Source organism: Pteropus alecto, unplaced genomic scaffold, assembly GCF_000325575.1.
Source record: "Pteropus alecto unplaced genomic scaffold, ASM32557v1 scaffold269, whole genome shotgun sequence".
Classification (NCBI taxonomy): Eukaryota; Metazoa; Chordata; class Mammalia; order Chiroptera; family Pteropodidae; genus Pteropus; species Pteropus alecto.
The window spans coordinates 476,637-504,614 of record NW_006443566.1 but is presented as its reverse complement, the minus strand read 5'-3'; the positions used below and the strand labels follow the sequence as shown (position 1 = coordinate 504,614).

The 27,978-nt window shown below is 35.7% G+C and overlaps 1 protein-coding gene across 1 annotated transcript in view; it reads left to right on the top strand.

The window, feature by feature from the left end:
* ARMC4 (armadillo repeat containing 4) overlaps positions 1 to 27,978 on the top strand; it is a 136,113-nt gene that overhangs the window by 13,555 nt on the left and 94,580 nt on the right. The window contains exons 6-9 of the mRNA XM_025041257.1: positions 7,573 to 7,775; positions 9,195 to 9,284; positions 10,969 to 11,116; positions 27,529 to 27,675. Coding sequence (XP_024897025.1) covers positions 7,573 to 7,775; positions 9,195 to 9,284; positions 10,969 to 11,116; positions 27,529 to 27,675 — 588 coding nt within the window. The remainder of the gene's footprint in view (positions 1 to 7,572; positions 7,776 to 9,194; positions 9,285 to 10,968; positions 11,117 to 27,528; positions 27,676 to 27,978) is intronic.

The following is a 27,978-nucleotide window of genomic DNA, read 5'->3' as shown; positions in this document are numbered from 1 at the left end:
AGGGTTTATTTAGGGGCTATCAATTCTATCCCATAGGTCTATACATCCATCCTTAACAGCACCATGATTTTTTGATTATATATCCTTGTAGTAGTATTAAAATCAAGAAATGTGAGTCCTCAAACTTTGTTCTTATTTTTCAAGAATATTTAGGCTATTTGGAGTCCCCTTTCTGTATGAAATAATTTTTACCTAGAATTTTAAAGACATTTTTTACATGACTTGTTAGTTTTGCCTTTTGTGATATAATGAAATCTAAGATTTTCTCCTAGCCCTGATATTCTGCAATTTTCATGGTGATATGGTTGGTGTTGCCTGTTTATTTTTCATTAATGATGACATATGTCTAAGATTTCATTAGCCCTGATGTTCTGCAATTTTCTTTTGCAATATAATGAAATCTAAGATTTCATTAGCCCTGATGTTCTGCAATTTTCATGGTGATATGGTTGGTGCTGCCTGTTTATTTTTCATTAATGATGACATATGCCCTTAAAAAATGGAAAATTATTTTTCATATTACATGTTTAATAACTTTTTTCTCTTCTTTTTCTCGACACTTACTAGTTGGTTGTTGGGCTTCTGGAATTGATCCTCTGATTATCTTTTCTCTCACACCCCTGCTCTTTCTGTAAATATGCCGTTACTTTAATCTACCAAACAGTATAAATATCTTTAAATTTTAAGCTCTCTTATTTTTAATCAGTTTATGTTAAACTGATTTTGAAAGTGGTTGTAATATTTTACATTCACTCTGGTAGTGTATGGGAGTTCCAGGTCTTCCACATATTCATCAATAATTGGCATGGCCAGTGCTTTAATTTTAGACATTCTAATAAGTGTGCACTGGTATGTCACTGAATTTTCATTAGCATGTCTTGAATGCATCTTTTCATATGCTTATTTGCCATTCATATATCTTAAATGCTAAAACGTCTATTCAGATCTTTTGCCCATTTTTTATTGGATTGGTTCTTATTTTTGAGTTGTGAGAGATCTTTATATATATTCTTGGGTTATATATTATGACAGATATGTAATATGTAAATATTTCTTCCAGTTTGTGCTTGTCATTTTCTTCTCCAAGCAGGGTCTTTCAAAGAGCAAATATCCTCAATTTAGGTGAAGGCCAAGTTACTAATTTTTTATGGTGTTGTACCTAATAATGTCTTGTCAAACCCAATGTCACAAAGATTTTCTCCAATGTTTTCTTCTAGAAAGTTTTAAATGCTATGTTTTACATTTAGACCCATACTATTTTAATTTATTTTGTGTACATGATATGAGGTATGGATCAAAGTTGCTTTTTTTCTTCTGCATGTAGGTATATAGTTGCTCCAGCATCATTTGTTGAAAAGTACGATCCTTTCTCCACTGAATTATCTTTATACTTTTGTTAGAAATCAGTTGCCCATTTGTGTGGATGTGTTTTTGTTCCACTGATCTATTTGTCTATTTCTATACCAGTACCACACTGTCTTGATTACTTTAGCTTTATAAGTCTTGAAGTCAGGTAGTGTCAATATTGTTGTTCCTTTTTAAAGTTGTTTAGCTCCTCTATTTCTTTTGCATGTCCGTTAGAATATTAAAATCAGGTTGTCAATTTCTTCATAAAAACCAGTCTACATTTCACATTTGGGGGCTCTTGTTAATAATGGCAGATATAAAATTTCAATCTGATTATCTGTTGCTACTATCTAAAAATGCTCTTGATTTTTTTTTTTTTGATTTTATATCCTGAAACCTTGCTAAACTTATTAGTTCTAGTATCTAGTTTGTACATTCCAGGTTTTCAATGTAGACTATCATGTTGTCTATAAAAGGCCATTTTACCTCTTCCTTTCTAGTCTCAATCATTTTATTTCTTTTTCTTTCCTTAGTGCACTAGCTTGGACCTCCAGTAGAGAAATGAATAGAAATGTCTATTTTTCCTGATGGCAAAGGGAAAACTCAGTTTCTTATTCAGTATGATATTAGCTGTAGGTTTTTCATAGATGACATTTAAAAGATTGAGGAAGTTCCCCTCTATTCTAAGTTGTTGAGAACTTTTTTAGGAATAGATGTTGGATTTTATCAAATGATTTCTCTGTACCCATTAAGATAATCATGTGTTTTTTCTTTTTTAGTTCAACATGGTAAATTACATTGATTTTCAAATGATAAATCAACCTTACATTTCCGAGACAAACTTCCTTTATTCAGGATATATTACCCTTTTAATATATTTTTGGATTTAATTTGCTAAGATTTTTTTTTTAGAAGTTTATATCTCTTTATAAGATACTGATACATAGCTTTGTTTTCTTTAATATCTGTCTGGTTTTGGTATCAGAGTAATACTGGCCTTAGAGAATTAGTTGGGAGGTTTTCTCTCCCCTTTGGTTTATGTGTAGTTGGAAGAGTTTGTGTATAATTGGTGTTCGTTCTATCTTAAATGTTTGCTGGAATTCACCAGTGAAGCTATTTGGGCTTGGTTTTTTTTTTTTTTTTTTTTTTTGGGGCAAGTTTTTAACTACAAATTCAATGTCTTTACTAGTTATAGGGTCATGCAGGATATCTGTTTCTTCTTGAGGGAGCTTTGGTAGAGTGGCTTTAAAGGAATTTGTCCATTCATCTAAGTTGTTGAATTGGTATAAATTTGTTCATAATATTCTCTTATTAACCTCTTAATAGCTGTAGAATCTATAGCTACTGTCACTTCATTCCTGATGTTGGTCATTGTGTTTTATTTTTTCTTAATCCATCAGGCTAGAGATTTATAAATTTTCCCAATTGTCTCAAAGAACTAGCTTTTAGATTCATCGATTTTTCTCTATTTTTCTTTTTTTTCTACTTTTGTATTTATTTTTTTCTTTTTTACTTGTGGTTTCATTTACTCTTATTTAGCTTTTCCCACTTTTTATCATACATTTAATCTAGTCATATTTACATTTAAAGGAATTTTGGTGGTTTCAGTTGTAAATAATATTTTACTTGGAGCATTTGAAAGAAGGGGTGTCATACACTAAATATATTCATGTTAGTTGAAAAACTCTTAAATCTACATTCTGCTGTAGAGAAGCTTCGCTGAGGACAAGACAATGGTGAAATGTAAGGCAGCTTTCACTTTTCTGTTCACACCATAGTGTTTGACACTTTGGAGGTACAATCCCATTTCTTTACATTCTATTTTTACATCGTTCTGCCTGTCTGGATTTTCCATTACTCTTGTTTTTTAGTTTCTTAAGGCGGCAGCTTAGACTATTGATTTGAGAGTTTTTTGTCTAATATAAGCATTTAATGCCATAAATTATCCTCAGAGAACTTCAGCTGTGTCCCATACATTTTGATATGTTTTATATTCATTTTCATTGTTTTAAATTTTTTAAAATTTTCTCTTTAATCCACGGATTATTTAGAAATGTGTTGTTTAGCGTACGAGTATTTGGAGATTTTCCTATTATGTTTGTGTTGTTGTTAGTTTGAGTCCATTGTGGTCAGAGAATACTCACTGAATTATTATAATTAATTAAAATTTGTTGAGATTTGCTGTGTGACCTAGGATATAGTCTTGATGTATGTTCTTTAGATGCTTAAAAAGAATGTGTATTCTGCTATGGTGGAGTGCTCTATAAATGCGGATTAAACCATGTGGTTTTTGATGTTGAGTTCCTCTGTATTCTTGCTGATTTCCTGTCAGTTGCTGAGAGAAAGGTATTGAAGTCCTCCAACTATAATTGTAGATTATAGTTTCTGTTTCCCCTTTTAGTTGTGTCCGTTTGGTATTTGCACCTTGACATATGCATTTAGGATTGTTATGTCTTCTTGATAGACTGACCATTGTACTGTTCTGAAATGTCCCTCTCTGTCCTAGGTATTTTTTTTTCCCTGAAGTTCATTTAATCTGATGTTAATATAGCCACTCCTGCTTGCTTTTAACAACTCTTTGCATGATATATTTTTCTCTCCTTTTACTTTCAAGCTACATACGTCATTATATTTGAAGTGAGTTTCTTGTAGACAGCATATAAATTGAGTCATTTTTTAAATTCACTCTGTGAAGCTTTATCTCCTGATTGTTGTGTCTAGATCATTTACATTTAATTATTGATATGTAAGGGCTTAAGTCTGCCAGTTTAGTTTTGTTTTCTGTTTATTACTTCTGTTTTTCATTTTTCTTTTCCCTGTTTTTCTTTGGATTACTTGAACATTTTTTAAAATTCCATTTCGATTCACCCATAGTGTTTTGAGTGTATCTCTTTGTATAGATTGTTTTGGGGTTGCTATAGGTATTTTGTATTACATTATGCATACATAATTTATGATAATCTACTTATTTGACATTGTACCAGTTTGCATGAAGTACAGAAACCATATCTCCCTTTAAGCCCCTTATCCTCTCTCATTTATAATATAATTGTCTATTTCCTCTACATACAATAACTAATGAGACAGTGTTATAATTTTTGCTTCAACCATCAAACATCATTTAGAAAACTCAAAAGGAAAAAGTCTTTTGTATTTACCTCTACTTTTATGCTGACCATTGTTCTCTTCCTTCCTGATGATGCAGGTTTCCTTCTTTTATCATATCCTTTCTGTTTAAGAACTTACTCTTTTAGAGTAGGTCTATTGTTGACAAATTCTCTTAGTTTTTCTTTATCTGAGGACACCTTGAATTCTCCTTCATCCTGAAGAATATTTTCTGGGGATATGGTGTTCTGGGTTAACAGTTCTTTACTCTCAGCACTTGTAAAATGTTGTTCCAGGAGGTTCTTCTGGCCTCCATGGTTTCTCATGAGAAATCAGTTATTTTAATTGTTTTTTCCTTATAGATAAAATATTGTTTGTTTCTTGCTGTTAGGAATTTTCCTTGTCTTTAGTTTCATGGAGTTTGATTGTTATGTGTCTTGGCATGGATTTTGGGGGGTTTATTGTATTTAGAGTTTGCTCAACTTCTTAAATCTTAGATTTATATCTTTTTCCAAGTTTGGGAAAATTTGAGACATTTTTAGAATACATTTTCAGTCAGATCTTATCCCTCTCCTTCTGGTTCTCTGATGACATGCATGTTGATTTTTTTATTATGGTTCCACAGATCTTGAGGCTATGTTCGTTTTTTTCCAATCTATTTTCTCTTTGTTGTTCAGATTGGGTAATTTCTCTTGCTTTATCTACAAGTTAATGGATTCTCTTCTTTGTCCTCTTCATCCTCTTCCTGAACCTATCCAGTGAGTTATTTCGGTTTGTAAATTTTAGTTTTGAAATTTCGATTTGGTTCTTCTTTATATCTTCTATTTATTTGTTGAGACTTTCTAGTTTTTCATTTGTTTCAAGTCTCTAATTGTTCATTGAAGCATTTTTGATGACTGCTTCAAACTCTCGTCAGATTATTCTGACACCTACTTCATCTTGGTATAAGAATCTTTTCATTATCCTTTCTCATCCAAGTTGTGATCTTCCTGGTTCTTGGTAAAATGAGTGATTTTTTATTGTATTTTAGACAATGTTGACATGATGTTGTGAAACTTTGGATTTGATTTAAATCTTTTGTTTTAGCTGGCCTTCTCTGACACCTCACTGGTGGAGGGCTGGGAGAACTGCAAGGTAAAGGTGAAAGTCCAAGTTCCCCACTTCGTCTCCGTCGACAACCCTGGTGATGTGGGTACCTCATTACCGCTGGGCAGGGGTGGAAGTTCAGTCTCCCTACTGGGCCTCCACTGACACTGTCTTGGGTAGGAGGGGGAGGGTGCTTTATTACATTCTTCCCAGGGGCCCTCAACTTAAACCATGGGAGGTGAGCCCATCACTGCTCGGAGGTGGTAATGTTACTGCCATTGTATTAAGTTTAATGCCATTGTATTAAGAGAAGATAATTTTGTTATAATTTTAGTTCTGTTAAATATGTTGATATTTGTTTTATGGCCCAGATTATGATCTATTCTGCTGATTTTTTCCTTGTGCATTTGAGAAGAATGTGTATATATTCTGCTGCTTGGCTGGCATGTTCTATAAATATCAGTGAAGTCAAATTGATTAATAGTGTTGCTCTTCTATATTCTTATTAATTTTTTTGTCTGCTCATTTTATTGATTACTGAGAGAGTATTTTGAATTCTTCCAATGTAGATTTTTCTATTTTTCCTTTTAGTTCTGTTTTTACATCTAATATTTTGAAGTTTACATCTAATATATGAAGGAAACATATAACGACAGAGTTGTTAATCAATTCTAATTGTGTGTTAATCAACTCTGTCATTATATGTCTCCTTCTTTATCTTTGATAATATTTGTTTTGAAGTCTATTTTGTCTGATTTTAATAGGCAATTCCTATTTCCTTTTATCGTTTCTATGGAATATCTTCTCCCACTTTTTACTTTTAATGTATTTATAACTTTATGTATAAAGTGGTTTCTTTTAGACTACAAACAGTCATGGTTTCCTTTTTCATCCAATCTGATGATTTCTCTTTTAATTGAAGTTTCTAAACCATTTTCAGTTAATCTAACTACTGATAAAGTTGAATTTAAATTTACTGTCTTGTTAGTTGTTTTCTATTTGTGCCATTTCTTTTTTCCGTTTTTTTTTTGAATTGAGCTCTTACAAATGACCCATTTTAGTTATGCTACTAGTAAATCAGTTTTGCTTCTTTATAAAAGTTTCTTAGTTGCAGCCTTAGGGCATATATATGTATATTATTATATATGACTAAATAATGTAATTTCATAAATATTTTAAGAACCTTATAACAGTGTATCTTGAATGCCTCTCACTATCCTTTGTGCTATTGTCGTCATACATTTTACTTTTACATGCTTTAATCCCTCAAAACACTATTACTATTTTATATTTTAGAATGATTAAAAATAAGTCTTTTATATTTATTTTTACCATTTCTACAGATTTTAATTTCTTTGTGTAGATCCACATTTCTGTCTGATATGATATTACTTCTGAAGAAGTTCATTACCATTTCCTCTAGCACAGGCCTTCTGGTAGTGAATTCTCTCGGTTTTTGTTCATCTGCGAACGTCTTTATTTTTACCTTCATCTTTGAAAGACTTTTTTTTTGTCTCAGTATGAATTTTCGGTTGACAGGTTTTGAGTATTTGTTTTCTCTTTTAGTACTTTAAAGTTATAATTAATTCCCTTTCTTTCGGGCTTGCATCGTTTATGATGAGCAGTCTCTTAACCATTATGTTTCCTCCTCTGTCATGTGTCTGTCATCTGGCCCCCTGTAAGATGTTCTCTTTATCCTTGGCTTCAGCAATTTGAATATGATGCATCCCAGTCAACATAGGGTTTGAATTTCAGGGTTTTTTTTAGCAGTGGTGAGGAGTGAGGCAGTCCAGCCCTGCTGTTGTATCTGTGCTACAGCAGAGGTGAAGTTTAGGACATCATATCACTGTCAGTCTATCTTCCCTAGAGGCCTTGGTCCTGAAGTTGATCCGGTTTGTGTCACTAAGCAATACAAGTTAGATGCATCTGATACTTTCTTTTCTGAATTTACCACCAGTGTTAATTTTCACACAGCACTAGATAATTTGAAAGTGATATCACTGTAAATGTTAATCTTAATTTTTTTTAATAAAGCAGACACGACTCAATGAAGAACAGCAAAAGGAAAAGGATCAGCCTCACGAGGCACCTAAGAAGGAAGAAGCAGATTCCTTACGTAAAGCTACTACTGGTTCAGGCAAGAGTTTGCTGAAGAACCAAATTAATTTGGGGAAGAATCAAATGACCAAGCGATTAGAGCCGAGTTTAAACTGGAAGACCACTGTCGATTTCAAAGAGTATGTAGACATCTGCATGATGGGATTTTTAAAACGTCTTCAGTAACCACATTTGCCTAATTTTTCACACAACTTTATTTCATAGTAGTATAATACTGAGTAGTAAAAAAAAAACCAAAAATCTCCCTTTATTATACAAGTGGGTTCCTTCCTGCTCCTCTTCATACTTCAAGTAGATAGATTTGACAGTCAACAGGGTTTATGAGTGGGCACTGTGAAGGGAAGAGAAGAACATAATTCACTTTCACGTCGTTGGTGAGTCGGCAAATTACATGTGAAAAAGATGATAAAACACATGGAAAAATCGCTTGGGAAACGGAAACAGTGATAGGGACTTAAGTAAGTGCCAGGGGAATTTGGATGAAAATTATGTGGTTAAATTTATGTGAGTTAATTAGAGAAACCTTCATGGAGATAATGTCTCCTCTAGTAACAGAACTTTAAGTAAATACTGTGAAAAGGCTAAAGCCTCAAAAATATTAACAGGCTTAAGTGGACACTGGTTTGATGCAATGTCTGAAATATACAAGACCAGTTTCACTTAGGACCCTCTGTTAATAGGTATCAAAGTAGAGATTAAGGGCCAGTGGTATGTAAATGCTAAGGCAGTCAGAAGGCTGAGCACTTTTTAAAATTTAGCATTGTTTTTTATAAGTTTCAGCCTATTTTTAATGTCCTATCTTGTCATCTGATTGGGTTAAGCTCCCAGCCGCTCACACCAGAACCCTCCCCTGCAGGGTTTCTGAGCACCAGGGGATGTTTATCTTCTGGAGGCAAATTCAGAGAACTGACAGGAGGAGGGAGTCCTGTAGAAAGAGGAGATACTCCTGCTCCCCTGATTCTTGTTGATTTGGGGGTGTTTGCTCTTTGCGACTCTGTTTGAAAGTGTGAATCTGAAAATGACAAATGTGGGCTACTCTGTTGACTGACTGGGAGGTGAACTTTTAAATTCTGCTTTTTCCACGTGCTTATTTTTTTTTAAACTAAGAATTTACTTAAGCATTTAATGAAAACCCTGTAGATGCCAAGGACTGTGCTAAACCTGGGAACACCTGGAAAACCAGACAAGGCGCTGCTCTAAGGTTGGGTAAGGAAGGTAAGAAAATAGGTAACTGTAATCAGGGCAGTAAGCCGCTAGGTTAGAAGGAACAGAGTGATGGGCTTTCACAACAATGGCAGCCTGTGAAGACCTGTTTCTAGTACAAAGAAATACTGGACAAAACATTCCTTCATTATATAAAATGCATGGCTGTGCTCGAAGGACGAAAGAATGTCACATGAGGCTAGAACTCATCATCATTGTCTGTGTCAAGAAAACACATCATTTGGGTGCATGGAAATGATGGAATATTTGTATGCATTTCTATTTGTAATATTCTGTTGGTCAGTATAAAATAATAAAGGAAATTTTTTTTTCAGTCGCAAAATCTTACAAAGAGACACCCAAGAGGAGAAACATGGAGGAAAACTTGAAAAGTCAGCACCATCTGTTTCGCCTGGAAGAGCACTGTTAGTTCATTATGTTTCTGTTGACACAAAAAGTTCTTTAAAGCCATTTCTTACACAGTGGGCTTGTTAATGCTAATTAATGGAGTTCTTACTATTCTATTAGGCTCTTTCTTTATTGTTAAGTAGCATTCCATGGTATGGATGTACTATAGTTTAATTATTCACCTATTGAGGGAAATTTTAGTTCTTTGCAGCTTTGGGCTATTAATAATAAAACAGCTATGAACAGTCATATACAGTTTTTGTATGGATATAAGTTTTTCATTTCTCTAGGATCAATGCCCAGTTGCTGGCACATATAGTAATCATGTGTTTAGCTTTTTAAGAAATTGCCAGATTCTTCCAGAGTGGCTGTACCATTCTACATTCCCACCAGCAATGTATGAGACTCAGTTTTTCCTTATCCTTGCCAGTATTTGCTATTGCCGTGTATTTTTAACCATTCTTAAAGATATGTACTGATGTCTCATTGTGGTCTTAGCATTTTCCTAATGATTAATGATGTCGAACTTTTTTTATGAGTTTATTGTCATCTGTATATGTTCTTCAATGAAATGTCTCTGTATGTCTTTTGCTCATTTTCCAATCAGATCATTTGTGTTTATTTTAATGTCGAGTTTTGAGAATTCTTTATGATATCCTTGGTTGGATATGTAGTTTGCATATATTTCTCCTCTCTGTTACTTGTCTTTTCATCCTCTTAATGTGTAGGGTCTATCATAGAACAAGTTTTTAATTTTGATGAAGTTCAGTTTATCATTTTTTTATGGATTGTGCTTTTGATGTCATGTCTAAGAACTTGTCATGAAACCCGCAGGGCTGAAAATGATTTTTTTTCTAAAAGTTTTGATAGTTTTACCTTTTACAGTAAAGACTGTGATCCATTTTGAGTTAATTTTGTATAAGGAGTCCAGTTATTACAGCACCATTTGATGGAAAGGCTGTCTATTGGATTGCTTTGCATCTTTGTCAAATGTCAGTTGGGTGTACATATATGGGTCTATTTCTGGGTCTCTGTTACAATTAGTTCATTTTTTATATCTAGCCCTTCACCAATACCCACACTGTCTTGATTACTGTAGTTGTATAGTAAATCTTGAAGTCTGGAAAGTGATTCTTCTCACTTTCTTTTTTCAAAAATTGTTTTAGCTATTCTAGTTCCTTTCCTTTCTATATAAACTTAAAATAATCTTGCTATATCTACAGAAAGATTTACTGTGGATTTGATGGAAATTGCATTAAACCTCTGTCAATTTTGGGAAAATTGGAATCTTAACTATGTACACTCTTCTAATTCATGACCACTGTGTCTGTCTATTTAGGACTTTGGTTTTTCTCACCAGCGTTTCACAGTTTTCAGCATACATGTCCTGTACAAGTTTTGTTAGATTTGTATCTAAAACTAGAGACTCCACTACTATGTTGAACAGCCATTGGCCAAAGTGGACATCCATGCTTGTTCTAGATCTCAGGGGGAAAGCATTCAGTGTTGCACCATTAAGTGTGAAGATAGTATAGATTTTTGTATACATTCTTTATCAAGTTGAGGAAGTTCCCCTCTGTTCTTGATTTTCTGAGAATTTTCATCACCTATGTATATGTTTCTGAAAGAGTAACAGTACAACCATGTCCATGCTGTAGCATGAATATGTTTATTATATGCTGTTGTTGTTATTGTTCTTAGTAAGAATGCTGACAAGATTGAGGAAATTGTTAGTGAAAGCTCCTCAGAGAGTGAAGAAGATGAAGAACCCCCTGATCATCGTCAGGAAGCAAATGCAGATTTGCCATCGGAATATTGGCAAATTCAGAAGCTGGTGAAATATTTAAAGGTAAGACAGATCTTTTGTACTATGTTTGCAATGTTTATTTTAAATCCTTTTTTCAAAACTGTATATTCTCCTTCCAAGTTTATCGTATGTCTCTTTCAAATAAGGGTAGTAAGCATCCCTAGTTTTAGTTAAGTGTATACGAGGGAAGGTCTAATAACCTTGAGCAGCCAGGCGGCCCTTTCTCTAGCCGGGGAGTAGGCAGTGGGTCATGGCAGCCACCAGATATTGTGACTTGCTACCATTTTTTGATTTGCAGCATGGTGTTGTGGAAAGAACATGGATTTTGGAAGTTGGACTTAGACTAAATTTTAGGCTGCATGACCAACAGTGTGGCTGTTGAAAAGTTATGGTTTTGAGCCTTATTTTTCTCAACCCATGGAATAAAATTAATATCTATCCTATAGGATTACTTTAAGGATTGAGAAAACACATTTGAAACATGTATAGTGTCTGATGCATTGTAGATGCATAAAATGTGTATTGGCCTATTTCCATTATTCTCTTAAGCAAGATCATGGGTGTATGAAAACATTTTACATAATAACCGACCCATATGATGTTTTATTTAAGTACTTGGGTGGGGGCAAATTAAGGAAAATGATTTGCTAAAATCCAGGTTAATATTAATTTCTGATATTGGACAAATAATATTGATGATGTATGGGCCATGTCTAAAGCTGTAGTCTAGAAATACTTGTAAAAACATTTGACTTATCTCATGTTTTCCTCCTGCTTTTCCATATCTTTGGTCAAATCAACATGGGTATTTGCAGGTGGCTTTGCATATTATTTAAAGATATTTATGTGACTCCTAAAGTGCTAAAGCGTTCTTTTCCTGTGCCTTTAAGGTTTTTCTCAAGTAAAATAGCACATTTTTGTGAATTCAACAAAGGCCCTCTGCATGGACACGGCCTTGTAGGCATAAGTCAGCCAAAAAAAGGTTTTCTTACAAGAAAAATATGCCCCTTTCCTCTGATGGTCACAGCTTTAGCTGCAGTTCTCAGAAAAAAAGAAGTGATATGCTTTTCTGAATCCTGAATCCCAAGAAAAACTAGTCAAAAAATTGGGAAAATGGGAAAAAAGTATTCTAATTTTCATTTGAGAATTAAAATTTAATCATCATCATAAAGACCTTACTGATATGAAGTAATCCACTGGCATCATTGAAAACAAGAGCAGTTAATTATATTGATCTTGGTAATCATTCCACAGTGTAGATATATATCAAATCAGCATGTTGTACACTTTAAATAGAGACAATTATATTTGTAAATTATTCCTCAATAAAGTTAAAAAAAAAAAACTCAAAAAACAAAAAATACTGACAGCAGAGTCAAAGGTGAAAGCAGGCATTTCCAAGCTTCAGGACAGGAGCAAGTAGGAGAGAAGTGGTCACAATCTAATCCGTCAGCCTGCTTGTAGCTGTCATCGTGCTCTAAACTAGTGTGTCTGCTGCTAACGGTGAGTCATTCTTGCAAAACTATTAATGAGTTTATATGCATGGTATACTTTATACAAATCCTATTAGTGGTGTTCCAAGAAAGAACAAATTTGGAAGCAAAGTAAGTCATTAAATTTGAACTTTCCACCTGTGATGCTATGTAGTCTTGTCAAGCATGCTAAGGAGATCTGAATGTTACGTTATTTGGATGTGCTACCCGGTAATGTCTGCTGGCGTTTTCTCAGTGTTTGGATGTTTGCTATTGTATATATATTATGCATTACAATGTGTTCTTTCTTAGTAATTTAACAGAAGAAATGCCAGGAAAAGATGATGTAAATATGTTGTGGAACGCTCCGTTATAAAACCAGAAACTGATCTAAAATCCAAATTAGCAAAAACAACATAGACTTCAATGGCCAAACCAGAATCAGGGCAAGCGGATAAAATATTTTTATCGTTAAAGAAGGAAATGAGTTTATGTGAAGCACACCCTAATGCCCACCTTGGCTGTGCTTTTCAAAGCCTCTGAACAATTTGACCAATATCAATGTAAAATGAAAGAATTTTTTTTTTTCTTACATCTGGAATATTTATCAGGAAACAAAACCTAACATTGTCAGATAGGACAATTAATGGTTGGGTGCTTTAAATTTTTATTTTAAGAATGATATCTTATAAACAGAAAATATTTTATATGGTTTTTCGGTATTTAAAATGGCTTTTATTTGGCATTTATTTTGCATTAATGTTCCCCGTTTCAGTGTTTTCTGTTATCAAATAAGAGGTGAAGATCATTTTTACATGTTACTACAATATGTAGTTTTTTTTTATAGAAAGCCTCTGAAATTTTTAGCATCTCTACCACAAAAAATAATTCACTGTTTAATATGGAAATTAGTCTCTGTTGTGGTCATCGTTATTATTTTTAAAAATGTACGTAAAATTTAGGAAAAAGTATGGAGTAACTTTGATTTCCATAATTCCTGGGAATTTCTTGGTAATGCTGACTTCGTATTCTGAATCTTGAAGATTCATATCTTGGGAGTTCGGAAATATTAGCACGGAGCACAGGCTGGAGTTCATGCCCCACGATCCTGCACCCCCATTGACAGGTGTCTTCATGCACAAATCATGCAGTCAGCATGGCGGCCCAGCCCAGCATACATAGCAGTGATGTCCAGACTCCGGAGGCCTTCCAGGCAGTACCTCTACTCCGTTACTGAACCACAGAGCTGCCCACGATCTCTACTCTTGAAGAGCATGTCATCTGGGGACAAGTCTGTTAGTGGGGAACTTTGTTACCCAGCACTTGGGTGGTTTGAGCCAGATGGGCATTGGTGGTTGTATGTGGCCTTTGAAAGAAGATTTGGAAGAGCCCTGGTGTTTATCCAAAGAATTATGGTCTATTAACCATATTTCATTAGTAAAAGGAAAAAAAGAGTTAAGCATCAGCCAGGCCAGGAGGCAGAATAGCAGAGCAGCAGTTAGAAGCATGATCTTCAATGTCAGAAAGACTTAAGATGAGTCAGGATCTGCCACTTACTAGCTCAGTGGCCTTGGGGGAGTTGATGGACCAATCTAGGCTTTTTTTTCCTCATTGGTCAAGATGGCAAAATAAAAGTTCCCACATTTTAGGATTATTATGAATATTAAGTGAAATCTAACACATGGAAAGTATTGGCAATAATAATTTATATTACTTATTAGAACATAGACAATGCATGGTGTGGTCTTACTGACTTACACAGAGGGCCCTCAGCTTTTGCTTTAGGCTTTCTAGCAACCAGTAAAGAGAGAGAAATACTGTTGAGTTAATACAGTGAGGGAAAGACTCTTACCACCATGAGATAGAAATAACCCAGTTGCCAATGAGTGTAACTGATCCTGAGGCTAAGAGCAGAAAGAATTTTCTCCCTGAAGACTTAGCAGGGCAGACTGTGAGTTAGGTAGTGAACTGCCTCTCCAATAATATCCTCCCAGTGAACATGGCAAAGGGGTTCTTAAAATAGTCTAATTATTGAATAACTATCTTGAGTTTTTCAACTGTTTAGGGTAAGTCCCTATAATCTAGGCCAAAAAGGGATGCAATGTTTCTGTCCCAGAATGGCTAAGGAAAACATTTATTGATGAAGTGCTACTTAAGCTCACACAAGTTCTTCATCAATAAATCATGTGCAAATGTGATACTTTTGGCCAGACAGTAAATTGCTTGGAATTATTATAGTTCCCACAGGTAAATATTCTTAGCATAGCCAATAAAAGAAAAAGTATATCTACAAATGATTTCAAGGTTTCAACGCAGATAAATGTCTTATATGGAGACACAAAAGGATATTAAAAGTCTGTGAAATGCACAATTGAACGTCTGTAGGTAATCTCAAAATAAATAACCTGACATTTTAATTTATAAAATTATGCCTTAAATGTAGATTTAAACTAGCAGAGGAATATTAATGTTGACCTGACTTTCTACTTACAATTTTCCAAGTACAGCAATGTCTGTGATTGTTGAAAAAAAAATTTGATGAGCTCATTAATACCCAAACAGGTCAATGAACTATAGCTTATTATTTATCCAGACCTATGAGCTCAGATCTTGGCATGTAAGTAAAGGGAGTTTGTATTTAATTATTTGGCCTTGATACACGTTCATTACATCTTGCAAATTTTATATATGTATATATTCCTTTAATCTGGATTTTTAGAACACAATTCAATTTTAAACTAATATTTTGCATTTTTACTCACCAGCCTTCCAGCTTTTTTTCTACATAGCCAATGACTCTGTACCCCAATTCTAAGTGAAGCAGTGAACCCCCTTCAGCTACCTTAGTGAGAAGCACTTGTATTCTGCCTCCTGCCATCATTATGATTCATCGTGTCTGTCTCATCAGCTGCTCCTTGAGTGGCGAGACCTTATTAAATGTATTTCTGAGTCTTGCAGAGTGTCTTGCTATGAGCACAGGCTTGCCTCTCCGCCCTCTGCCCAGAAGGTATGATGGGGGAGGACAACACTCTTGAAGGGCCCGGCTGTGCTGTTCTTCACGCCCAGGTCCTCGAGAGCTGTCTTTCCTCCTCCTGAGCCAGAGCTGTTCCTTCTGCTGCTGCCATCTTTCCCTGCCTTCTTTTATTCTCCTCTGCCTTTTCCTGCTCCCTTTCTCCTTGTAAATGTACTATTCTTACTCCATTTGCGAGCTTCATATGGATATTATTTTCTCCTCTGGTCAGGATTCCTTCGAAATCTTGCAGTTAAAATGTTTTCCTTTGGACCAGTTCCAATGAGTAGGGGAGACGGTTTTTAAGGTGTATGCTCTACACTAATCCTGTTCATCTCTAAAAATACAGAAGTTTCACTCATTTCTAAATCAGGTATGTGGAGAACTCTTTGTCAAATAGGAGGAGCGCTGAATGATTATTAGCAACAACTGTTATAATACCATAAATTAATAGAAATGAGTTCTCTTTAGTAACATGAGACAAAATGTTAAAAGGCCATAATTAGAGATCTGCATTTCATACCCATTAGTGCAAGTATCCTTAAAACCAAGAATGAATTTCTGGATGGAAGGCTGGAGGCGTGTTGCAGTCCATTTCTATGTGGCTTGGGGTTGGATCGGGTTTGGAATTTAATACTACAGGATCAGTAAATCCAAGAGAAAATTGAGACTAAAGTGATGGCAAGAAAATGGTCAGCTTTTAGGTAGTTTGGAGGGATCTCAGAGCCTGGGTCTAGAATCAGGCTTTATCTCCCCTGTGGGTGTTTCCCAGGGCTGTGCCTTGAGGATAAACTCTGTACCACCCTCGCATCAACCCCAAGCTCAGCTGAGATAATATTAGCGGGCAAGTTGAAGACTTGAAGTGCTTTGTTGGTCTGGTCTCTTTCCTGAGTACATGTCTCAATAATGGAGGAATCTAGGGCTAATCCCCAGGGCCGTTTCTCCAGGTGCATCTCCTCCCTGCCGGATGTCTGTTTCAGCACCTGGGATTTCGATCAGAGTCCACCTGGGGGAGTGGGAGGATGAACGTGTTGATTGCAAAAGCTGAGTCTAGCAGCAGGTGTTATGCAAAATGAATCTGGGTGGGAAGAGACGGAGGCCAGTGACAAGGCAGTTGTGTTTATAGTGAAAGTCTGTTGGGGGATTAGAAGAGGATCATGTCTCCGGTAGCAACAAAGAAATGACCAAGAAAAAAGGAAAGCCAATTTATGATGAAGGTTTGGTTCAGGACAGATTAAGTTTGAAGAGAGTGAACCATTCAAATAGAAATGCCCATGCAGTAGTTGGAAATAAAGGAACGAAACTCAAATTAGTCATTAGAAATGAAGCTGTGCCTCTTCAGGAGCCACAGGATAAGTGAGACTGAGGAGAGAGTATGGAGCTTGTGGCCCTGTTTTGTCTTTTAGTTTATGATGGAACGTGATCACTTAATAGCTAATCAGAGAGTTGCTGCCTCTCCCTTGAGTTAGTACAACTGAGGCAATATTTTTGGATCAAAATTCCAGTGTTAAACTGGAAGTCTTTCTTTAAATGTTAGTTTGCCATCCTATAAGCAGATTACATCATGGCCTTTTAAAAAAAATCTTAAAGTAACATTTGGTAATTTTATGCAACTAGCTCATAGACACAAAAGATTAATTAAAGGAAGATAAGTAATTGGGAAAGTTTGAAGCAAAAAGCAAAAAAGGTCTATTTTTAAAGTGAGTTTCCTTCCAAGTGAAAGCTCTTACCACTGAAACTGTGAGGAGCTAGATGTGAAGCCTGGGGAGACTGAGGGCTTTTTAATGTAAATTCACAAATGTGGTGTCAGTCTTGAAAGTGATACAGGGGCCGTCCTTGTTCCCACATTCTGGGGAGATGGCGATGGTATCTGAACCTTCACTAAGCGGAAAATGTCTGCTGTAGGCTGCTGAGTAGCAACTTATAATGACTGCTGGGCATTTATCTTCTCTCTCCACACAGATGTGTTGGTGAGGGGTAGTGCCTAATTTGTTCATTCTGTATGATCCAATTTGTAAAACACTGGTGTCGACTTCACTTTTCACATGAGCCGGGGGTCTTGCTAGTTATTCTCCTGTTCTGTCACATATCCACAAATTCAGAATTCTCAGGCCAGAACTCTCCACAGTGATAAGTAAAAGACAATCACACCAGAAAGCCCATGAAGCTTCCCAGGAAACACTCGGGCCTCCCTCCCCTGGCACGGTTTGGATTTCCGGTCTGGAGCAGGGATTCTCAGCAGTGATATTCTCATATTTGAAAATTTTGGTTAAAGACTACTTTCATTCATTCATTCATTCATTGTTAGTTTCAGGTACACAGTACAATGGTTAGACAATTATGTAATTTATGAAGTGATCCCCCCGATTACTCTAGCACCCACCTGGCACTACACATAGCCATGATGATAATATTGACTGTGTTCTCTATGCTGTATTCTACATCCTCATGACTGTTTTGTAACTACTAATTTGTACTTCTTCATCCCTTTACGGTGGTCAGTTCCTTAATGATCTTCCACGAAGCGAACACATGCGCGCACACACACCCCCCACACACCCACCCTTAACTGGTTAAAGAGTTCTAAGTGGTAACAGGGAGTCGCAGGCAGAGCTATTGTGCTTCACTTTATTGTGCTTCACAGATGTTGCATTTTTTACAAATTGAAGGCAAGACCCTCCACCGGCAGAAATGAAGGACTTGCTGTATTGTGAGGCTTTAATGTGGTGGACTGGAACTGAAACCACAATACCTCTGAGGTATTCCTCAAATAGGTATATGATTTTTCATTGCAAGAATTTGATGGACTTTGCAATCAATTACAGTTAATTAAATTCCTTCCCCATTACTTGGGCTTTGGGTATAGAGTGGCAGGTACTGTGATTCTTGTTTCATTGTGGAAAAGCTGAGAAATACTTCACTCCTGGCCACACAGAAGGCGGCGTGAGGCCAGGACTGGCATCCAGACTCCTGTCTTTACTACCGGTTGCCTGGTTATCCCGTCCCGCTGTCAAGAACTTCAGGGGTCGGGGGTGCTGCAGGCTTTGCTGTTGGACGTTCCTTTTTTTCTATCTTGGGTTTTTTTTTTTTTTCTTCTCATTTGTATATGAGGCTAACTAAACAGAAAACACTTTTTAAAGAAATTCAGTAGTCATTTTTGGAGGCAGTATGAGAGTGCTCTTTAGCTAGGTTTTTACTTAAATGGAGAGGAACATCGTACTGTGTTATTCTTATTGAAAAGAATCTTTCAAAAATGAAAAAAAAAAAAGTCACTGTTTATGCACCCAGATAAACTCCACTAGTTAGAAAGGAAGATTAATACCACTTTCTTGAGATACATTCTTTAAGTTAAGACATACGTTGTTACATTGACATGGATTGACTTAAAAAAAACTCTGCGACAAAGAGTAGGAGAGCTTTTTTAAAAAAAAGCTTTTTAAAAAAACTACCTGTCAGATATCATATTTTAAATTCCATCATCCAACAAAATTTCTACCCATTAGAGTTCACATTTATATTTTCTTAACTCATCAGGTGTAAGAAATGAACATCTTTTAAATACTTGGATTACTTGAGATGTGTATTACTTGTGTGTTTATATTGCCCACAAAAAAAAGAAGTCATCCCCTTTGATTTTTATTACAAAAGAGATGGTGGAAGTGATGGAGAGATTTCTCGTCTCCACAGGGAAATCTATACTCCCAAAATAAAATAATAACTTTTTCAGTTTTTGAGCTTTAAAATCTCCTTCCTTTTAGCTATTATAGATAAATGAAAGTGGAGAAAAAGCAAAGGTGATTTGATGAGTATGATAATACGATGCTAGTGAACCATAACAGTTTATGCCACTTCTCGCTAGCATTATACAACCACGTCAACTTAACTACTGAAAAATGACAATTTAAAAAATCTCATAGGCAGCCTCTTAAGCTTTAACTCATTCATTCATTCATGAATGCACACTGTGAACTAGCCCAGCTAGAGCATAATTATATGATACACACTGCCCATCTAGCTATTCATAAGATTTTTGATTGGAAAGAATTTTGATATCTAAGGCAGTTTTATGTAGTGATCTGAAAATGTAATAGATATTTCCAAGGTATTTGCTACCTGATGTATTTGCAGCCACACCATTTTTTTGTTCCTTGAAGTATGCTTCCCCTTCAAATTTGAGAGGCTAAAAATAGTGAAGTAAAATAATATTGCCTAGCTCCCAGTTAATATAATGCACCAAGCTGTTTTACTTTTTGTTTTAAAAACATATTCATGTCTTGTTACAGAAGTTTGTATGCTGAAGAATTTCTAAAGGAGTAAAAGAGGTACCAGATTGGGTATAAATGATCTTTCATTTTACGCGTGAACCTATAATCTGCTGTAATCATTATTAGAAACTGCATGTTTATAGGACAAATGTTAAACTCCATGTCCCTTTTTGGTCTACTAGCCTCTGAATATGTTCCTCTTCTGGTCCTTTTCTTATTCTCTTCTGAATTTAACATCTTAAAATATTATAAAATGCATTATCATACGCTCATTGTAAATATTCAAGCCATGCAAAATAATGAAAGTGAAAGCTCCCTTCCAGATGTTTCTGTTCATATACATTTATAATTTTTATACGTAAAATGAAGTCATACTATTCTACATTTTCCTTTTTATATTTAATGTTACACCTTGGTGATCTTTCATGCCTATTTGAGTCCTTTAAATTGCTACATAGTATTTCATTATATGTATATATCAATAATTGAACAGTTCTTTTTTGATAACTTGTTAGATCATCTCCCAGATCAATTTTTGTTGCTCCAGCAGCACTGCAACAAATACGTTTATGTATTCTTTGGCTATGGACACTATTTCTGTAGGGTAGATTCTTTGAAATGGAATTGCTTGGGTCAAAGAGTATACATTTAAATGTTGTTAGTTCTAATGGGGAGTTGTCGTTCAATGGGTATAATGTTTCAGTTTTGCAAGATGAGTAAGTTCTAGAGATCTGCTGTATAACATAAGTGCCTATAGGTAATAATACTGTATTGTGCCCTTTAAAAAATTAAGAGGATAGCTCTCATGTTAAGTGGTATTACCGCAAAAAAGCGGGAGACATAAGGAAACTTTTGGAGGTGATGGATATGTTTATTACCTTGATCGATGGTAATAAATCTGTTGTTGATGGCTTCAAAGGTGTGTGCGTATTTCCAAGCTCATCAACTTGTATACATTAAAGATGTGCAGTTTTTTGTATATCAATTATACTTCAATAAAGCTGTTTTAATAAACAGGAAAAATATATGCACAGTAAAGTTTGGGAAGTACTGCATTAATTTTTTTTTTTAATTTAAAGGGAAATAATGAAAAGTAATAAACCAACCAAGCTGGATTCTATAAAAATCTTTTTATTTGATACTCTCTACAGAAAGCAAGCATCAGTTTACATTCTATTAGTAAAATACCAAAGATTTTCAACCTTTATTACAGAATGAAATCAGGCAGGCTTTTAAAAACAAAACAAAGACCCCAATGCCCAGATACCATTTGTGGAAGTTTTAACTGAATTTGTCTGGAAAAGGTCTGGCCATTAATAGCCTTTAAACTCTCCCCAGGGTCTGAGACTTGTTCATCTAGGAAAGACATTCACTGTTATAAATTCTTACTAATCTGCAGTATTTTATTGATTGATTGATTGATTGATTGATTGATTTGGCCAATTCTGATAAGGGAAAAATGTGTCGTGTGTAAATTTGCTTATTCCTGATTACTAGTGAGATTGATAAATTTTTTCAAATGTCAGTAGCCATTGTATTGTATGCCTTGCCTATTTTTCTGTGGGGTTCTTTGTCTTCGGTTCTCAATGCGGGAGTTCTTTGTCTTGAGGTTCTTTGTCTTCGGTTCTCAATGCAAATTAATTCTTCATTATATTATTTACAGATATTTTGTCATGTCTTTTTATCTACTCTTTGTTATGAGTTTTTAAATTGTACATTAATAAATATATCAACTGCTTTCTTAGTGGCTTATGGATTTTGTGTCTTGAGAGTTAGAAAGGTTCTTCTGAAGCCATTCTAAGACAACAAATGCTTTCTATTTCCTTCTGATAGTAGCTTTTTAAAAAAGTTCAGGTCCTTAATCCATTTGGATTTATGTATAGTGAGAGGTGGTATCTAACTTTACTTTTCTTCTCTAGGTGGATAGTTGTATCAACACAGGTTATTGGCTTGTCCACTCTTTTCTTAAATGATTTGAGAGCATCTACCTTTAACAAATACTGTAGTCTCACATGTGAGAGTTTGTTTCTGGGTCTGTCTCTGTTATGTTGATTTATTTGTATGTTCCCAAGCCAGTTCCATACTGTTTTAATTGCTATAGTTTGCTATATTTTAATAATTGATTTGCCAGAGAGTTTTCTTTAAAAAATTTAAACCTACTTTTTGTGTATTTTGTATTCCAAGTCATATTTAGAATGAGTTGAGAATTAAGTTTAAAAAAAGAAACAACTCAAAAACTGCTATTGAGACTTTGTTTGGTTTGCATGAATTTATAAATTACCATTGGATAAACTGCAATTTTAATAACATTCAGCTATCCTATATTTAGGAGTATGGTATAACTATTTATTTATTTAATTCTTTGCGTACTTTAGTAAAACTTAATTGCTTTTTCCCATATATTTCCAACACATTTCTTGTGAGATTTACTCAGATATTTTTGTTATTATTTTGCTAATATTGTCATGGGAACATTTTTCAGATTATACATTTCTATTTGTTATTCTTAGTGTATGGAAAGTTAATTATTTTTTTGAATGTTGCCCTTGTATCCAGCCACTTTACTGAGCTGTTTTTAGTAATTATCATAATTATTCAGTTCATTCTTCTACTCTTTTTAGAAAGACAGTTATATTTGGTACAGATTTTTTCTCATTGTAATAACTAGGATATTCCAATAAGTTATCAATGTCTGTCAATGTTCCACGGCTATTTAAAAAGAATGTATAGGGAATCCTTGCATCGTCCCTTACCCCTTATTCCCAATCAGAATTCTTAGCAAGCTTGTAGTATAACAGTCTGAGTCAAATTTCTTTTTTCTTCTGGAACAGTCTTTTCTCATTTTCCTTCCTGGAGTTCTCTGAGTCTCATCTCTTGAGTCTTAGGTTTATGAGCACTGAATCATCGGTATAAAATCGTTTTGCAAATAAACAGAAGGCAAGGCAATATATTTTACCGCCTTGACTTACGTGGCCATGTGCCACTCACTTTGAGCACTGACTGTTCGCCATTTCTGACCCCGGGAGGGGATGAGCACCTGTAAGCCAAAGCTCCATGCCGGGCGCCAGGCCCTTCACCGTCATTAACAGTCATTGGCAGGCACTCACTTTTCTTGCTCTCTGAGTGGCGTGTTCGGAGGAAAAAATGCTAAGAACATAGAAAGCCAGCTGGATGGCTATGTGATGGTTGTGTCACCTCACCAGGTCTTGCCTGCTGACTCTTGATCACGGACACTGGGGGACAGGAAAAGAGAGGCCTGAGTTCCCAGTCATGCCTCTGCCTGCCACCTTGCCTCACTGTCGTCCTGTGGGGCTCTGACAGCAAGCTGTGACTTACTGTGCCTGTGAGTGTGTTGCCCATCAGTTCCATCTACTAGCTTTGTAGTATCCTCTTCTGAACCAAGTTCCTCGAATTCTTTCTGACACGGTAAATCACATCAGCTTCCGGATCCGAGTCACCCCTTTCTATATCCTCTTCTCTGCATAGCTGCAGTAACCTGATGTCCACACTTGCCCCTTTCCAGCCAGGGGCCTCTTCAACAGAATGGTCTTTTAAAAATATACTCAGCTCATGTTAGTCTTTCCCCGTCCTCTCCCCAGAAAAACAACTGCTCTTGACTATTTCCTATCAATCTTCAACAAAGATTAAAATTCTCAACCCTGCCTATGGGCCCAGCAGGGTGTGTTGCCCACCCTGCTCGTCTTGGGCCACTCAGCCACCCATTATCTGGGTCTCAGCCACACTGGCTGCCTTTAGGTCTTCAACACGCCATGTTCCACGTCAGTGTAGAGCTTTGCACATACTGTTTCCGCCGACTGCAATGCCTTCCATCAGTTCCCTTCTCCATCAGGGAAAAGCTCCTACTCTTTGTCCAGACCTCAGTCCAAACATATGGTCCTTGGGTGGAACTTCCCTGATGCCCCTGGCCTGGTTAAAGGCCCTATCGTGGGCCTTTGTTGCCCCATGCCCTTCTCCCTTATAGCACTTTTCATAGTTTTCATGTATTTGAATGGGCTTAAAGAAAAATGAAAATCATCTTCGCTAAACTGTAAGCTCCGTCAAGACAAAGACCATGTCTGTTTTTATTTACCTGGATGTCTCAGGGCCCTAGCGTTGAACGCAGTGACTAGTTAGTGTGTAAATTTGTTGACCGAAAGAATATAAAAATGATTTGAGGCAGCTCGTTTCTCGATTTGATCTTGAATACATTCTTCACCTAAACTTAGTCAATGTTTATTCTTTATCAAGCAGTAAGGGGGTTTGGGAGTGAGTATTGCTCTTTATACCAAATAACGTAATACATTTTTATTTCAAAGATTGTATTTAAAACAATGAAAAACATTAGTTAGAAAAATGTCTTCTATTCATCTTGTCTTTCAAAAAGAAATTTTGAGAAAAGTAAGAGAAAGCAACATTCATTCAACTTTTGCGTGTTTAAAAACTGATTATGCACATGAACAAATGTCTCCCGGTCATAAAAGGGAATGTGAGTTGCAAAATATCTGAAGGTGGACAGAGCCAGGAGATGTCTGAGAAGAAGCAGGGGCAGGAAGACAACTAGCAAAAGAATTGCATTAATTTAAGGAGTGGAAAAGCTTATTGGAAGCATTCTTCAAAACCCTTCAGAAGCTTGTAAAATAATATTTTACTATGTTTTCTCCAGCACTTAAAAACCTCACAAATGCAAATGCATTATAAAATGTGAAAATAAGGATTGGCAATTAATTACATTCTCCAGGGAGATTTAATTAAAAAAGGAGTGTATTTGCACTGCTTCTCCACAGTGAGATGTTTATGGCGTCTGGGAAAGGAAAACGAACATTTGAAAATTTTTTGACATAGCCGGTATTTAAAGGATAGCAATTGGCTAACATTTGCGGCTCTGTATGTTGAATATTTTGGCTCCCATCCTCTGGTATTCATTCTGAAAGATTTATAATCCTTCGGGGAGTGTGGTCAGTGACAAGGGTAGAACTAAATCCTGAAATGTGGAAAAACTAACTTTCCCTAATATAAAACTATTCTGAAAAAAAAAATCCCTCAAGCCTATGAATATGTTTCCAGATTTTCAGAAAAAGCTCTTAATTTACAGAATTCTTTTTTTCTATCAGGATCTAACTTCTTAATGATAAATGTAAATTTTCCATCCTTTGGCTTCAAAATTGGCCTAGAGATAATTCAGAAAAATACAGAATGTTACCTTTTGAGCATCCGCTGCAAGTGCACGACTTTTGAAAAATTGATGTCATCGGTCGTAGTGTAAACAATGAAATAAAGCTCCAAGGATAGACATAGTCTACAGAAAGAGAAAAATTGAGAGACCTTAAAATGAAATAAGGAAGCGATGATTGTACTGAGTGTATAAGTGTAAAATTGCTACCAAAGAAAATATAATGCAAGAATAGCAGTCAAGAAGGTCCTTGATCATGTACAACTGAATGTCGGGATAGTACACTCTTCTTCAGGAAGCTGGGCCTGTGGCGTGGGGACTCTCGGCTTGACTGAGGCATGACACAGCTGTCTGACATCTCGCTTTCTAGCCAAGCTTGACCCTGAAGCCACTGCCTAAGGAACTCACTCTACTTGAAGCTCTTGGTTTGCATTTTCAACCTTTTAATATAGGAACCTGGGTTTGTTCCTTCAGGTACCCCACGGGAACTTTCCAGCTCCTTTTAACTATTTAAATTCAGAAAAAGGGCCTCCTTTAATGAATTTTTTTTTCTTACTTGCTTTGCTTTTCTTTATTCTTCATTGTTTAATTAATGATGAGTAACATTTAGATTCTTTATGGTTTACAAAATATCTGCCATTTCTTTTTCTAAAAGAGGCATCAGATATGCTAGCATGTGGGGGTCCTGTGCCCCCCCAAATGAGAAAGTTTATGAAACTGACAGTAATACATAGAGGGCTTATTATTTTATGTTTCAGAACCAACTGTAGGAAAGTTAGTGCTGTTAAAATCTCTCTTGATTCTGAGAAAAGGACACTAAGAATTGAAGGAATAAAACTTACTTTAAATGTAAATAATAAAATTAAGGCTATTGTCATTCTAGACTTAATTTTGAACATAGAGGACAGTCTAGATAACCCAGAAGGAAAATTAATATAAAATTAATTTAACGTAAATACGGAAATTGTCAGTGGTGTCTCCACAGGATAGTGGTTCATAACATTTTTAGAGATCTGGAGAGAATTTTCTGGAAAGGAGAGGAAAGGCTGAAGTCTAAACCTTTCCAATTTCATTTTTGCCGCTTGCCCTCTAATAACCCCATTTCAGTGTCTTATTTTAAAAGTAACATATTGTATTCAATTCACAGGAGGATTTGAGTACCGTGCTATGGAGGGAGATGGGCAGCTTGAATATAATTTCCATTTTTTGTGCTAAGTCTATATGTTATCTATATGTACACATATATAATGGATATGGCAATATAAAGTAATGATAAATGCAAATAAACAATTTATAGACATCTTCCCTCAAAAAAGAAAAGGTCGTTTTGTTTTTTTTTATTCCATTGGTACTATGTTTTGAGGTAGAAATCCGAGACAAGACTCTTTTATGACCACATTTTACAAAAATAGTTTATTCTTAGCTATATTAGACATATTGCTTTTGTGTCTTATGAGCTATTTTAGTGCTTATACTAGAACTCTTATTTACCAGCTAGTCTTAATAGCAGTAGAAGTAATCTGTACTATGCTATGTTCTTCAGAAGATTTTCGAGGTATTAATGATCAGTGGACATTGCTTAAGAATTCCTGCACTGAATTCTGACTTTAATTTCCTGGCGGGTCAGTTTCACTGATCAATCATTAAGTTTTAAAAACTCTCTCAGATCATTTTATCTTGAAGGAGCAGTTCCCCACTATTCTTCATATGTGGTGATTACGTAAACGTTGATTCGCGTGATCCTCTCGTTTGGGCCAGCATTTTGCTCATGTCAGTGAAGCTTTATCTTCCTCTTCTTCAGCCACCCACTGCGTCATCTCCAGATCTTAACGGAACTGCCTCTTCTTTCGCAACCTCCGCAGCCCTTACTCCATTTCCTCTTGGCTCCAATGTGGATTGTTACACTGCCTCCCACATGGTTTCCCTCCTTCCAGGTTTTCCCTCTTCCAAACGTACATACATTTGTAAGAACATATGTACGTACGTTCATGCTAAGAACATATGTACATATGTAAGAGCGCGCATATACGTTATGTATGCACGTAAGACCATACCTGCATCTGTAAGAACATACATGTGCATGCACATACGTACAAATATAAGAACATATGTACATCTGTAAGAAGAATTTTCAGACATGGTTTGCATGGCACAGTATACTGGGCGAGAACTATAGGGACCACTTGTCACCTCTGCATAAAACTTACATTCCTCAGTGGCTCTCTCAAGGCTTGCCCCTCGACTCTATTTAATACACTAAGACCGCCTAATGCTGTAGCTGCTTAAAGCAGACTGACCATCTTTAAATGTTCTCTTTATTGGAATAATGTTTTATGACACTCTGTACAGCTTTTTCATACTTTAGCTCCACACGATTCATTTAACACATTATAACCCACACGGAGAACTTGAATAAAGTGGAATGTGCCGTGTGAATGGGGAGTTACATTTCCCAGTTCACGGATTTATAACCGTTTAGTACATTTCTATGGGAGGATGATCCTATTTAATCTTTCTGTGGCACTGTGTCTTCATAGGGAGGAAATCAGACCGCTACAGTGATTGCATTGTGTTCAATGAAGGATTTCAACTTAGCACAAGAGACCTGCCAGTTGGCAATCAGGGATGTTGGAGGCCTTGAAGTTTTAATCAATTTACTTGATACAGATGAAGTCAAATGTAAGGTGAGTGCTTTGTCATAGTGGATGAGGAACCTTATTCTTACCTTCTCGTGGTTCACTTCTTAGTGCTAGGTGTCTGCCACTCCTGCTGCCTGTTTCTCGTGTTTATCTGCTATTCTTACTGATAATCTGCTACTTCTACTGTTAGCTGTTCTCATCTCTCTGCTTTTCTTCTTTCTCTTCTGGTTCTTTTTCATTAGTATGCACTTTTTAAATGATGAGTATTTATATATACATATGTAAATTATATATTTTCATATATTATATATATAAAATTATATGTTTATATATGTATAAAATTATATG